The sequence below is a fragment of the Manis javanica genome, chromosome 8 (genome assembly GCF_040802235.1).
Source record: "Manis javanica isolate MJ-LG chromosome 8, MJ_LKY, whole genome shotgun sequence".
NCBI classification, from domain to species: Eukaryota; Metazoa; Chordata; class Mammalia; order Pholidota; family Manidae; genus Manis; species Manis javanica.
Window position 1 is genome coordinate 115014799 of NC_133163.1, and position 15689 is coordinate 115030487.

Here is a 15689-nt window from a genome sequence, read left to right on the forward strand (position 1 = left end):
AGCGCCCAGTCACTGGAGATTGTGGTCCCCAGTCCCACTGTCCCTCTGCCTCCCCAGCCAGTCCCTCCAGGGCCCAGGGCTGCCTGGGTGAGGTGACTTTCCTGACTGTGGGGTGGGATGTACACCCTCTCCGGCAAGGAGCATGGACCACCCCACCGGCTGTCCACCTCCACTATCCACTTCCCCCATCAGGCCCTCATCTGAATTTTATTCATTTGATTTATTAACATCTAAGTGGCAGAGTCATCCTGGTCAGTACCACCAATCAATTCCAGGGTTTAATTCGGTTTTTCCTGATTGGGTCTCTGGTCACTGTCTTTCGGCTCACCCAAATCAATACTTTAACCTTATGCTTCAAAGTCAGGCAGTCTGCAGGGCCCCATCCCAGTCCCCCTGGACCCAGTGCTGCAGCCAGAAAGCAGCCGGCTCTTCTGCAGTAGCCCTCAGCTGTCCTCCCCTTGGCAGCCCTCCTACCCCTCCCCTGGAATGGAAGCTGCAGGGTCCCTCAGCCATCCTCCTCAGGGCAGGCTGCTGTACTGCTACCAGTCCTGGGGGACGAGGGAAGGCATCAGCATTAGAGAATACCACATCCGGACCACAGTCTCTCCCTGCACCCCACCTGTCCATGCACAGGCACTGAGCCCTTCTGGGCCTCTACTTCCTTGTCTGCAAAATGGCTGGGAAGTGCAAATGCAGGGACACAAACACATTGTCAACTACCAGAATGTGTCATTTAAGTTGCTGTCACTCAACTGTCATTCAATTCTCTCCACCCTGACTTCCCACGGCACCTAGTCTCAGACGGAATCTATCCTGCTTCATCCTGTTCTTCAGCATCTGTGCTGGGTCCCCTGCAGAACTGCAGGCCCTTGGCAGGCAACTCCTGACTCTGCTTTTGTCCCAACAGGGCCAAGCCCAGGATGAGGCCCCCAGGAAGCCCCTGGCCACCTGACACCCACAGCTTACCTCTCCCAGTGGCTGCATACATTGGGGTCTTCAGGGTTCAGAGAGAAGACGGCTTGCAGGAGGGAGAAGACAATGAATGCTGCTTCTGAGAGCGCCATCCTGGGCCCTGTGTGGGAGAAACAACTAAATCAAAGGGACACCCAACAGAGGAGGCAGGTCATTGATCAGAACGTCTTCCCAGGCATCTGTCGGTGCTGAGACTTCTCACATGAGGCAGCACAGACGTGCTAAGCAGACTGCTTCCCATCATCATCATAATGAGCATTTGCAGGCTTAGACTAACATGGTAACCATGGAGTGGGAAGCCTGAGTCAGGGAGAAGTCCAAATTCCAGGGCTTCTGTAAGTTTTCTGGTTCATGGACCTGCTTTGGGAATCGAATGGAAGTCAGAGAACTTCTCCGTAGAAAATGCCCACATGCACATTTAGCTATAATTTCAGGGTGTCCTCAGGCCCGAGCCCATGCTTGGACCGAGACCCCCGACCTGGACTACTTCAAAGGCAACACCCTCCCTCTGTCCCTTCTCCCTCGTCTCTGACGTGCTTTGCCCATCCGCTTCCTCACACTACTCCTTCCCACCGTGAAGAGAGAGAAGGAAGGTGTCTGCCATGACCCTTCGGGAAGCTGAGCTGAGAAAACCCTTGGAGCTCACCCAGAAGCTGGGCCTTCCTCCTTGGAACACTATGGGCCATTAGCGATGGGCAGCCCAGGGGGTGATGTGAGTCTCTGCACACACCGCACCCACCGGGGGATGAAGGGCGTGGACAGCCCGGCAGGGGCCGTGGAGGAAGCAGCTTGTAGAGTCTGATCTAGGCCCCTGAAGTGACAGCCTGTGGCAGGCATTGTGTGTATACAGGCGCCAACCCCCTTGGTCCCCTAAACTGAGCATTCACCCAAAAAAGAGCTCCTCATAGAGGCAGAGAGCAAGGTGGGAGAGGCTGAAAGACCCCCAGGCTCCTTCCTGGCCTGGCATCGCAGGGCTCCATGGTCCTACAGACTTAAGAGAGCTGTCCAAGGGTTCTACCTGCAGGGGGGCATCTGTGGGGAATTCATAGAGGCCCAGACATTGGCTACAGATGCATGAACACTAGGGCTCAGAAAGACAGCACTATTTCTCATGTGTACATAGATGCTATCATGATTTGCTTTAAAGCTTTACTGAATTCAGAGTAGCTTTTCTTCTCAACAGCCACACTGAAAAATGTGACTTCTAATAACTGGGAGTGGAGATGGTATAGAAAAAATCTGGACATTGGAAAGGTTGAGGGTCTGCTGCTCACTGGCCCTGAGCATACAGATGAGGGGGCGCTCACTCTATCTGGGGACAGAGAAGGGTGGCATGGATGTTGCAGATGTACCCCCTGTAACCAGAGGGAAGCTAAATGAGGCTCCTGTCTTCATGAAAGGTTAAATGCCCTCCTCCCCATTCCCAAGAATTCCCTCATTAAACTCCTTTGTAGCAGCATCTTCAAAGATAAACAAATTGTCACAAATTCTGAATAACTGTGGGGGTCCAAATTAATGATTAATGAGGTTTTTCTATTTGAGATATGGAAATAAGCTGGCTAAAATGTGTTTTGAAAATCGGTTAGGGAAGAAAATCGATTTTGCTATTTATGTTCAATTTGTAGCCCAGGAGCACACAGCCACAGCCACCTATCTCCCCAGCCCGCTTATCCCACCCCTGGGCCCCAGAGAACTAATCGGCCCCTCCAGGGACTGCCAGGCACAGAGCGCATACAGTACTAGTGCTGCACCGTATTCCAGCCCATTCTCTTCCAACAGGAGACACAGGCAGGGTGAGAAAGGGCCCGCCCAGGACATGGCATCCGCTTTTGAGGAGGCCCAAGAGTAGGTGGGGCATCTTCTTCTAGGTGAGGTTTGGGCTGACGAGGCATCAAATAAATCAACTACATCAAAGGGACACCCACCTCTGGGAGGCACAGTCTGAATGGCAACAGCAGAGAATGCCTCATTGCAGTTCTCCCTGCGCCCTGTCTCATCACCTGGGCGGCTCCTGTAATGTCCAGCATTCTCCCAAGAGGACCCCCGACTGCATCTTCCAATTTAATAAGTTTAGAATATCAAAGGATGAGGCTGCTAGGCTAGAGGAGATTGTTTCTCTGGCCCCTGTTGATCCATGGCTATAGGAGAGGGTGGGAGACACGGGTAACTTGGGTCATTGCTAGAATTTGGGAGATCTTTTTCAGTTTTCATGAAATCCTTTTTCTCTCTGAGTCGGATCTGGACAGGACAGTTGAGCTGACTCCCACTGGCAGTGAGATACCTGGACACCAGGGCACAGAGAGGATGGCGGGGGTTTGGATGAGCGCACAGCAAGCAGAGATGGACAGCGTTCCATAAGGCACAGCCAGCAAGGTGGCATTTAAACTGATGGTCTGAGGCCCCACTCCCTCATTAGTATGATGGTGTTTTAGCTTCCAGAGAGCGGAGGTGGGGGGGGCCCGGGATTCACACACAAGCCTTGAACAGCCCCCAGTTCACAAAGCTCCCCACCTGAGGCCAGGTCTGTCTCTGTGAAAGTGTGATGGGGAAAAGGACATTCAGACTGAGAACAGAAGAGAAGGCCCCGTCCTCCGCCCCCTTAGCATGCAGACTTTTTCTTTGGAATTCAATCAATCCAAAAGATGTGACCTTATCCCCCATCCGCCCCCTGTGGGTCAGGCTGGACTTCTCTCCTATTCTTTCTCACCGCCAAGCCTTGCTCACATTGCCCCTCGCCCATTGCTCCAAACACCATTTTCATGGACTCTGCGTATCCCAGGACCATCCACGCGAGGTCCAGCTCAGGCGCCCAGAGGCCCCCCGCAGGGACTGGCTCCTCGGGGCGCCAGGCTCCCTACACTCGTGTAGCTTACGATCCGGGCCACATGGCCCAGCACTCAGCACTTCCCATCTTGTACTGACACCTTTTCCAGTATGTTTACTTTATCTCTCCAATGTGTCTATAAGACTCGAAGGTGGGGCCGCATCCTAGGCCGAGTAAGTCAGTTCCTTTCGGGAACCAGTCTTAGAAAAAGTATTTCTGCTTGTCTCAGACTCTTCACTGAGGCAGATGGAAGAGCAGCCAGAATGGAGCCGTCTGCACATGGGGACAACTCGTTGCCATGAACTTTAACGGGGCTTCCCCGGCTCTCTCGCAGAGGATGGATCCCAAAGACACGTGCTTGCAAGACAACTGAGGGGAAATCGATGCCACCACAGTGGTTATTGGCCGACTCCATTCAGAGTGACAGAGGTTAACATATCGGACAACATCTGATTTAGGGCATTAATAATTAAATAAGAAAATGCCCCTGGTTTCCCTTCTGAGGAACAGACCTGTGAATAGATCAGCTGGTTCCTTCCCTCTCGACTATGCTCCCTGCATATGAAGGAGCAAGGAAGGGAGCCACGCTCCAAAGGTGGAGACATTTCTCTCCTGCTGGGGGTGTGGCTGCTTTACTCCTGATGAGCCAGGCAGGGGTGAGGAAGGGGAGAGAAGGTGGCCAGGAAGTGAGTCTCTCATATCCGCCCATGACGTGGGGTCAGTCGGCACTCCTGCTACAGGCTGAACTCATAAATCGAGCCCTCCAGGGGCGCCACCTGCCCGGACCCGGGCCACGCCATGCACACAAAAATTAACACATATCAGCTCCACCTATTTGAAGAGACTAAAGCAGCAGGTGGTTAGGACTCCCTGGGGGGCCTGTGGAAGACTTTCAAGTGAATGGGACTTAAGATGGACTGAATATGAAAAGGTAGAAGGCAAAGAAAAAGCATTGTAGGGGCAGGGACAGCATAAGCAAGTGCATGTGGGCAAGACTATGCAGGCGGCACTGGAGGGGCAGTGGCGGAGCGGCACACTGCAGAGTAGTGGGCAACGTGGGAAACTTTGGGAGACACTTTCCCAAACTGGGTTCTTGGGAACACCAGTCCCATGAGATATTGATAGAATCCCCCAAAGGTTTCCATGAGTGAGTAAATTCAGAAAAGGCTGCATGCTCTGTCCTTATGTTAAATATTCACAGACTGTCTTAGCATACCTTACGCTCTGAGAAGATCCCAAGCAAAGCAATTTGTTTTACTTTGTTTCCCATAGAACTCTTTTTAGTCATGGCATCAGGAGCAGAGGTCTTCAGGATACCTGTTTGGAAAACTGTGCTCCCCTCCATCAAGGTAAAGTGTGAAGGAAGGACTGCTCCTGTCAATCTCTGTGAGTCTTTGGCATTCATATTCATTCACTTATTCTAACACTTGAGGGCCTTTGGTGCCTGGCACATGGTTTTAAAGAGAATCTGCCACTGGATAACTTAGCAGCCACAGACATCAAAGCAAAGGATCCCATCTCCTAGCCCAGGCCTTTGTTCTGTCCTTCTTTGGCCCTGCAGGCTGAGCAGAACTTAGAGATGGTGGCATCTTCTGGAGGCCCACACCTTCTGCTGGGGCCCCACCATCACCAGCACCTGAACAGTCTGGCCTGTCTCTCTGGGGGCAGCACATACCTGGCCAGACACCAGCTGCTCACATCAACCAAGATGCATAAAACTAGGGCAGGGGGCAGACAGACAAGCAGATGGCCTCTGCCCTGGGATCACTTGTTCTGACCTCACAGTCCATCTGTGCAAAAATCCTTCCCCACCTGCTTTGCTTCCACCACCTGCCTAGTCCTCCTGACTGTGCCAAAATCTTGGGCACTAGAACCTGGTCCATGTACCTGATACTTGCTCTCTCTCCATCCCAGTCTCTTCCAGGAAGGCCTGCCTTCTCAACAAATTTGCACTAAATGCAGTAGTCAGACACTATTGTGTGGGCCTTGCGAGGTTTCCACTCACACAACACTGGGGATCAATTGGTAGTAGTTCCTTGGGACTCAATGCTAAGAAGCTGGGGCTGAATAGGCAAGGGTGCCATGATTGACTAGTAATGCCTGTCATGGGTACTGGGTGGCAGAGGAACACACAGGTGCCATGGGCTCATTGCCCCTGTCCTACACTGCTGAACTGTTATTAACTTCAGAAATGGCTTCTTTTCTATATAAACCACCTAGATGTAGCCTCAGCTCTTCCCCTGGGCCTTAGAACTTACACGTCGTTTTCTATCCCTTGGTATCACTCCACCAGAACATACGTCATGAGGGCAGGGGGTTTGCTCTGTTTTATTCACTGCTGTCCCCAGCACCCAGAGCACCACCTGCACATAGTGGGGCCTCAATACATCTTGTCAGCTGATTGACTCCACAGCCAACCACCTCCCCCAGCCTCTCAGCATCCCAAGCCTCAGGATCAGCCACATTGCTTGTGTCTGGCCTGACAGAGGCCATCAGAGACCTGTCCCGACAGCAGGTCATACTGCATGGGGCGCTCCACACTGTGATAACATTGCACCGTGGAGACACCAATCTGCCAGCGATGGATACACTGAGTCCCGTGACACCCTGACAGCAGATGCCTGCCTGGGCTGCCCTGCCAGCACCAGGGTACGTCTGCTCCAAGAACCAGCACAAGGTGGGCATTGAAGTCCACTCAAAAGCTCAGGCTGCAACTGGGGACTACTGACTGGTGTTCCAAGTGCCTCATGAAAAGGTGCTTTCAGGCTTGGGAGCGGCAGAAAGCAAATCCCAGACAAAGACTCATAAAGCAAACGCCTCACATTCCTCCCAGCATGTGGGGGGGAGAGAGAGATTTCTATCTTCTATTTATAGAAGACCACACACACACGCTTCTCTATTTTTTTCTGAATAAAACAAAAAAGCCAAGTTTGCACTGAATGAAGCAAATGCCAAGGTTACATTCTGTCTCGAGGCTCTTCCCCTTCATCCGCTCCCCAGGACTCCCTGTGCCTAAGCCCCTCTCTGTTTACTGGCCTTCCTGGGGTCTGGAGAATGTGAGAAGAAAGAAAAGCCCATAATTAAGAGGCTTCACCCTTTGCCTTGATGAAGCCTCCTGCCCTCCAGCAATCCCACCAGGGGCCTGGTTTATGATGAACGCTTTCTAATCTCCCTGCGTTAAAAAAAAAAAATCCACAGCTCTTAACTCCAAAAAAGTGATTCCCTGACAGCAAGAGTGCAGCAGAAATTCCCATTGCCAGTGTGGAGGCCCTGCCGGGTGCCTGCCCACTGGGGTAAATCAGCGGAGATTGGAGTCACCTCCGGGAACATCTTAAATGGCCTCCTCCAGTCCCTGCGCCAGCACCCTAATGAATTCTGCTTTCGCCTTGCCCAGGATGCCTTAGGCTGCAAATCCTGAAAATGGCACCACAGAGGCCCATAGTGCCCATTAACTAGGGTCAAAAGACCTGTGCCCCCTGTGCCCTCAAGCCCTACGGAGACCTAGTGGCCCTGACTTTAGTGAGGCTCAGAAGGATATCACAGCTTTTTCCAAGAGGGGACCGTGGGGGTGTAGAAACTGCCAAACTAATAAAGCCGCCTGCCTCCCTCCCCTATTCCATATAGCCTCCAGGTTCTGGGCCCTCAACCACCCCAGTCCCAAGCAGGCAGCACTGCGCCACCAGCTCTGGCCCCTCCAAAGACCTGAAGGGAGAAAACTTATCTGTGTTCCATTCCTCACAAAGCAGTTATCTTCATCTTCCCATTTCTCTGCAAATCAAGACCCACTCCGCTGGCCTGGCCGACCCCAAGGCCTCCTGTTGCCCCCCCACAACCCAGCCTACCCAGCCTGCTCTGCCTCCCTCTCTACACCCTCCCGAGCTGTGGGGTTCTTGGAACTGCGGACGTCCCTTATGCCCTGGCATTAATCATGGGTACACCCACACATCCCCCAGACGAATCGGTCACTCAGGGCCATCCCATCCCATTGGATCAGTCTCCATTCCTGCCTACTGATGAAAACATTTCTCAGACTGCAAGACGCAACCACAAGTGCCCAGATGTGAAAAGGCTAAAGGACAGAATTCAGGAGGCTCACCCATCACTGGAAGGTCAAGTCTCCCACCTGGACTGAGCTATGAGGGTGATGGGCTGGACAGTAAGGTTCATGGTATCAGAACTGGCAGTGGGACAGACCTGCGAGCGTCCGCTGTCCAACACCTTGTCCCACAGGAGGGGAACCTGCCCCCAGGAGACTGGCTCAAGGTCACATGATACATTGGTGGCAAAGCTCAGGTGAAGGGCATGGCGGAGTCACACTGACATGTGTTCGAATCCTGACTCCATGTTACTGGCTACATAACCTGGGATAAAATCATTTACCTGCCTGTGGTGGGGGTCAGGGGAAGGCAGTACAGCACAGAGAAAACAAGTAGTGACTCTGTGGCATCTTACTAAGCTGATAGACAGTGACTGCAAGTGAAGAGACCTGATAATATGGGTGAATGTGGTAACCACAATGTTTTCATGTGAAACATTAATAAAAAAAAAATCATTTACCTGCCCTGGGCTGTGTTTCACATTGATCCCATTAGGTAAGACCAACCTCAAGGGGCTGTTAGGATGTTAAAAAAAGTGAGCAGGTACAGTACTTGGCCTAAGGTCTGCCACAGAGAGAGGGCCTAGTAAAATATTAGTTTCCTCCCAACCCATATTCCTCCACCTCAAAAGATCCTCCTAACCCTGTAAGTTTGACTTCTAGAATTTCTAAGGAGCTGGGGGGATAAAAAGATATTGATGGAAAACTCCTCTGCTAGAAAATCTAGGCTTGGCTATATATATTTGGTGACTTCTGGGTCAGCATTCACTGTACAGCTACCAAGACAGATCTCATCCTTCATCCAGCCATTCAGCAAACACTTACTGAACACTTGCAGTCACTGTGGACACAAAGATAACTCAGGCAGGCCCCCGCTCCAAGACCCCAAAACCTGCTGGAGGCGTGTGGGAATGGCCATGAGAGGGCTGGAGACCCGGGGTGTGGCTTAATTCAAAGCACTGAGGCCTCTCCCCGGCAGGAAGCCTCAGGCAAGTGGGATGGGATATCAGAGACCTTTACAGAGATGATGCTTAACATCCTCACAAGGGCCCCCACACATTGAATCCAGCCCATCTCCATTCCAGTTGCCTCTGAATCTACTCTTGATCAAGCCTGCCTCGCCTGAAGTTAGAGCAGCTCCACTCTGCCAGGGCTCACAGTAGCCACACTTACCCTCTCCCTTGGGTCTTCCCTGGGAATTACAGCTCTGCTCAGGAGCATCTCAGCTTTCCACAGAGCCTGTTCTTCCCCTCTACATTGCTGTGTGACCCAGGAAATGTTGCTTTCCCTCTCTGAGCTACATTCTGCTCGTCCCAGACTGCATCACCTCTTGGATCCTTCCAGCTGTACAAGTTCACATGCAATGTGTTTCCTTTCCTTGTCCTTTCCCTCCCCACATCTTGTTCTCTCTTCCCACCTCCCAGCCCGGGGTTTGCCCACCTCCCAGAGTAAGGAGATGAGCAGAGGAGGCAGGAGAAGTGCATTCTGGTCTTGGATCCTGGAGAACTCATTTCACTGCTCTGAGCCTCCTTTTCCTGACTACACAGGAAGGATGAGAAAAACAGCTCCTCAGGAGGAGTACACTGCAGCCCAAGTCCTGGAAATGCATGCACCTCAGTGATGGCTGGGACCCTTTGCTCCTGCCCACATCTCTGTCCAGCCTCAGCACCCTTTCGAAGACAGGCTTCTGGTCCTGCGCTCCATTCCAGGCTCTGCCCCTCCCACCTCGGGTGCCCACTCTCCCCAGTCAAGAGCTGAACAGGAATGCCTGCCAGTCTGCCGACATGGGCATCAGATAGGGCAGCTTCTCCACGTTTCCTTCTGGAACTTTCTGTACGTACCTAAGCCAGGAAATTCTGAATTCAGACACAAACTGTCCCAAAAGGCTGAGTGGTCCTACGCTCATGCACTGGTAGTAGAAATGTTCACCAGCATGCTCTGGGAAGCAGTTTGGCGATACATAAAACATGTTTTAAGGTGTATCTTTAACCCATCACTCCATTTCTGCAACTTGATTTTTAAAAATTGACTAAAGCCAAGGATAGGTTCAAGAATGTTGCATCATCTCTTAATAAAGAGATGTTTGTTGCAGCATTGAAACAACCTAAATGTCTAAGTCAGTGGGGTCCATGCTAAATAAATTTCACCATTTCTACCTAACAAAATATTATGCAAACATTAAAAACACTCATGTCTGAAAAATATGGAAGCCTACACACTAGAGCATTGATAGGGATCATCTTTCACAGGGATTAAAGGAAACAGAGCAATATCAGAGGACTTGTGCTTCTAAGCCATTTTTGTTGTATTAGGGCTTTTTACAATGAACATTGATATCCCTATAATCACAAAAGCAAAGATATTTTAAGATAATATACACAAGTTCACTGACATGGAAAGATGACCTTGATATATCACCACGTGAAAAACACAGGTTGAAAACAGCATGAACATTATGATCATACTTACATAAAATGTTACATGTATGTGTGTGATGCGTGTGCCAAAAGTGAGCAAGAACAGAAAGATGTCCTGAAGGATGTTAAAAATAATAACAAGGACATCTGTGTTACTGATATTTTGGGCAACTTACTTTCTTCTCTATACTTTTGGGTGTCTTTATAATTTTCTACAATGAGCTGGTCTCAATTTTAAAATTTGAGCACCACACTACAGCCATCCTTGTTTTGAAAACAAAGAGGTGATTCTTTAGGGTGTCCTTCTGCAGGTTCCCTTCATCCACACCCAGATTCTCCCACCTGCTCCGTGGGGTGCCCCTCCACAAAGAGCAGAGTTCATTGAGCCCTAAGCCTGCGTCGCCTAGGGACACAGGACCCTGGTGGAGCTCACCAAGCAGCCCTTGGAGCCATCGGGCATGGGGGAAATTGTGGCCATGCTATGGTTGTAGTCATGCTGTGATTAAAAACATTATGCCATTTCAAAGACCCAAAATGATCTTACGAAACAGGAAAATGCATAGATAATGTACGATTCTGTCAGCTCTCCAGTATAACAAATGAATCAGGTATTCCGATTTTCAAAGAAATTTATTGCAGCTCTTTGTCCATGACACTGATGGGTTCTGGCTCACAGCCCGGTCAGGTCAGCCGGGGGCGCTTCACCTCGATCCTCTGCGCCCCCACAGACTCTGTTCCTCCAGGGGTGGCAAGCACATGGAGCCCTAGAATCTCAGTTCCTGGGTCCCAGTTCCGGATCTACCTTTGACCAGCTGTGTGACTTTGGGCAGGTCACTTAAACCTCTGAGACTCCCAGCTTCCTCCTCTGCAAAGTAGGAATGGTAAAAAAAATCTGACACAGGGTCATGAGACGCCAAAGAAATGAGGCTAATGAGGAGGGCCTACAGACAGCACACTGGGTAAAATATGGTCACTGCCCTCTTGCTGCAGCAAAGGGGGATGCAGCGCAAGTATTCCAGGGGGGTGTGCGCAGGCAGAGACTGAGTTTATTAGGGCCCTGGGCCCAATAAGAATTGCCTCCTTGGACCAGTCTGCCAAAACGGAGAGAAAAGGACCGAAGGAGAATTTCAATAAGTTTGCAATCTGGCCCAGTCCAGGGCCTGCGGACGCACAGTCTAAGCTAGAGATGAGTCCAAGTCTGGAACTTGGCAGTTCACTTTTCTGGATTTGACGTTGTTGCTGGCTTAGGCTATGTCTAACAACCATCTCCACAGCCACTCCACAGTTGTGCTAAACAGTTCCTCTGGACTCCCGTTTCCTGGAGGAGCAAGAAGCTCACACACCTTCTAGAACTTCAGCACCTCTCACAAAGGCAGGTGCCAGTACACCAGCACGGGAGCAGATAACAATCTGTCCCTTGTCTCCCAGGTTTAATTTGCAGAATGGCACACAACTCCCAGATCCATCGTGTTTCTGGCCTGATTATTCATGTTGATTTCAGCATTTTCCAGGAAATTGTTCATTAAGGGTAAAAGCACCTGTTTACTGGAAGAGAGCATTACACAAAGACTGGCATGGAGGCCTGGGAAGAACATTAATTAATGAAGTGAAACCGAACAAACATGCTATCACTTAAAGAAATACCTGGCATTTAGTGGATTATGACAGAAGGCTAATAAAATGAAACATCATATTTTTAGACCACCATGGTGTTAAAAAAAAAAAATGGGAGGAAAAGATTACAAAAGGTGGCAGAGGTAACGATCTATTTCTGGAGCAACTAAAGCCTGTGCTTCCATTAAGAGAATTATAAATCAATTCTGTTTTGTCTGGGGGCATATACGCTCGGTGTGTGCTAAATTAAAAAGCCTAACATGTCAGAGCAGTTTTCTTCTGAGGGTTCCATGGAACAATGCCTACACAGGCATTTAGACCTGAGAGACGTAAGGCAGGTTGTGAGGAGGAAATGAGGACGATCAGAGCCCTGCCACCAGGTAAGGCCCAGTGGGGCCCAAGCTGTCCTGAGCACCAGCGTCCAAGAAGCCAGACCTCCACTAACTGGAAGCCACCACAGCAGCTGGCCATGCCCTCTGGTACCAGTCAGGCTTGGTTCTCACCAGCGTATTTCTACCCCAGAGCCAGGGAGGTCTGCTTTTCTCTCCTGAAGAGCAGTTTCCAGGGGTAGCTTCCATCCTACTGCCTTACTCAGTTTCATTTCCCCTCACTTCATACCCACTCCTGAACAAGGACAAGGCTTTCAGGAACGATGGCCCTGAAATCATGCAAAGTTCCAAGGGATCCAAAGAGATGTATTCCCACTTATCACAACACCAAGGCAGGAAGGGAAAAGCACACAATTGCAAAAGGGTTTGGGTAGCAGGCCTTGGAACCAGAGAAAGGCCTTCTCAGCTGAGCTTCCAGCTCAACAAGAAATCAGAAAAGTGAACTGCACATTCCTCAAGGCCGCATGGAGGCATGGGTAGGTTTCCCCTCTCGCTCTAACTTCTCTGGTTGCTTTCTGCCCTCTCCCCAGCCAGGCCTGACACTCAAGGTGCCAACCTTCAATATGCTGAATCACCAATCTGAGGAAATTGGAAGCTTCTGCCAAGTCCAAACCATGCTTCCCCCACGTTCTACTCCTGTGGTGTGCCCACAAATTTCTAAATTTGCCGTAACACACACAGGGACTCAGTGGGGTAGGAAGAACTGGAGGCAGGCCAGAAGCTTCTAAACCTCTGACACATAGCAGTTTGGTGCCAAGAAGAGAGCAAAGAAAAAGGTTGGTGGGGGCTGGGGCCTGGGGGCCCAGGCTGAACATTTGAGCATAGGTGCCTAAGCCATATTCGGCACCTTGAGGGTGCTTACTAAGACTACTCTGTTAATAACCCTTTTTGGGTGAGAAGCTGCATGTAGACTGAGTCAAACAGTGGACATTCCGTTCGCTCAGCAGCCAGGGAGCCGCTTACTGAGTGCCAGAGGAAAGCAGGAAAGGAAGGGCTCCCGAGAGCCGGCCCTGTGCGGGCACCGTGCCAGGCCCCTGGCCCATCTCGCTCGGCCCTCGCAGTGCTCTCCGAGGGAGGCATTATGATCTCCATGGCGGCGAAACACAGGCTCCTGGTTTGGAAGTGGATGAACTAAGATCTGAACTCAGGTCTACCTGTGTATTCGTAACTATGCTTCTGGGTGTCTTTGCCCTTCAGGCTCAGGAGCCTGTGTGTACGTGTATGTGTGTACATGTGCGTGTGTGCCGTGCACGGTATACTGGGAGAAGGATGGGTTGTCCTTGGATCAGGGCTTCTTCCATGCTCACTAGATTTGAGCAGAGCAAGGGGAGACACTGCTCTCCTGAGGCAAGGACAGGACTGGCTGGGCTAGTGGTGTGACCTTGGGCAAGACCCCTGCCTCCCTGGTGCTTCGCCACAAGCTGAGAGGAAGCCATTCTTAGCCAGAGTTCCTCAGCTGAACCACAGAATCCAGGAAATCATTTCAGTGACATTTTTTCAACTCTCCCGAGGATGGTACATGATGTCCACCGCTCTGGATGCACAGGAGAAAAGCCGATCCATTACATTCAGCGGGCATCATAGGGCAACAGGGCTGACTCTTTCTTGAACCTGGCTGAGAAAATACCAGATGGACTTTAAGGTCACTGTGGCTCTGCTATGGGGAGACAGGGGGAGAGGCTGCATGCCTCCACTACAGGAAGTAGGCAGGGTGACTTTCCTGAGCACAGCGGACAAGGACCCCAGACCAGAGGATCTTAGTTTGCCGGGTCCCCTGTGTGAATTTCCCTTATGTCATCCCTTCGCTTATGTGCCTTCTTTAAATGTGCCAATCTCATCTCAGCTCTGCTTTGAGGAATCCAGGGAGAAGTTGGAGACAGGCCTTTAAGGGGACAAGCCCTACGCCTTACTCTCTACCATTAGACTGGCTTTGGGGTCAGGAGGAGGCAAGCAACAGCCAGAACGAGATCTGAATGGGATCAGTAACTGACCACATGACTTCCTTGTACCTCCCCTGCTCCCAGAGGATGTGGAATTTACTTTATTACAAAAGGGGCCAGTGCCCAGCAAGGCAGAGTGGTGGTTCGTCCCCGGGGAGTAAGCAGGGCCCACCCTGTTCTGGCACCCCCCCCCACCTGAAAATATTCTAACACCTTAAGAAGTGAGGGCACTCCCAGCCCTTCTTAACTTTCAGCTCGGATGGTGAAGCCCCTACATGTTCACATGGTAGAGTGGGGACCGGGGGCACATGTCCAGAAGGCTGACACTTAGCCAGAGGGGCCAATGGGCACCTTGTGGGACTCTGCAGCCACCTCAGTATGGCTCTCAAGAAGCATCCGGCTCAGTAGTAGCCACAGCAACAACTTTGCATCAGAAAGGACGTATCTAGACAGAACAGGCACATGCCACGATCTGGACCACTCCACAAAGCAGAGATAAGGATAAAATCACCCCGAGGGAGGAAGGCAGAGGAGACATTTATTTCAAACCAGTTTCACCCGCTGTGGAGCCATCAGTAAGGCCAAATGGTAGCGCTGTGCATGTATGCGTCGTGGTGCATATATAGAGGAAGAGCCGGTGAACGAGTGGGGCCCCCAGTCTGGCGCAGGTGCTGTGGGGAGCGCCTGTAAGGGCACAGAATCTACTGAGAGACTCCGAGGAAGGCCTGAGCTAAGGACCCCCACCAAGGGCCTGGGTAGACAGGCCAGGGACAGAGAAACCCATCCTCAGGTCTCTGGCCCCAGATAAGCCAGTGCCCGCCTACATGGTCCTGAATGAGTCACTGTACCTCTCTGGGCTGTTTCCTGAGAAGGAGTTGGAATCACTTCTCAAGTGGGTGGCCTTACCTGAGGAGAGGACGTGGGCTTAAAGGCCTGAGTCTGGGCTTTCCAGCATGACCCACCAGCCATGTGACTATGCGAAGACCCTCACAGCTTCTCTAGGCCTCAGTTTCCCCATTTATAAGAGGACATTGGCAGTCCTGTAATTTTAGAGCCAAACCTGGGCCCTAGCTAAGGTCCCTTTCAGCTCTAAAAAGTTTTACAACAATTCTCTGCAGGAGGAGCAGATGACAGGGGGAGGGTCTTCCCTCCCAGGGCTCTCAGCCCCTGGCACAGCCGGGCTCAGTCAGCCTTTGGTAACGAGCCAACGACTGGATCACTGAATCAATGACTAGGTCTTGCATGAGAGCTGAGACTGAGAGGAAAGAGACTTGCCCAAGGTCACACAGCTAATACAGACAGAGCTAACCTCAAATCCAGTGCCCCTGCCTCCCTGCTTGCACCAACTCCACTAGCTGCCGGGAAAGGGAGGGAGGCCCTTCAGCAGAGCCTCAGCGGGCATGGGCAAGGCCTAGGGAGCCTGAGGACTGGAGGATG

General features: G+C 51.2%; 1 protein-coding gene across 12 annotated transcripts in view; it reads right to left on the reverse strand.

Annotated features, from left to right (window-relative positions):
• Nucleotides 1-15689, reverse strand: part of MEGF11 (multiple EGF like domains 11) — a 329933-nt gene that overhangs the window by 214809 nt on the left and 99435 nt on the right. For all 12 annotated transcript variants that reach the window (XR_012120744.1, XM_037010031.2, XM_037010030.2 and 9 more), the window contains exon 2: nucleotides 967-1072. Coding sequence is in view for 11 of the 12 variants with exons in the window: in XM_037010031.2 (XP_036865926.2) it covers nucleotides 967-1064 (98 nt within the window). In the remaining variant the exon portion in view is untranslated. The remainder of the gene's footprint in view (nucleotides 1-966; nucleotides 1073-15689) is intronic.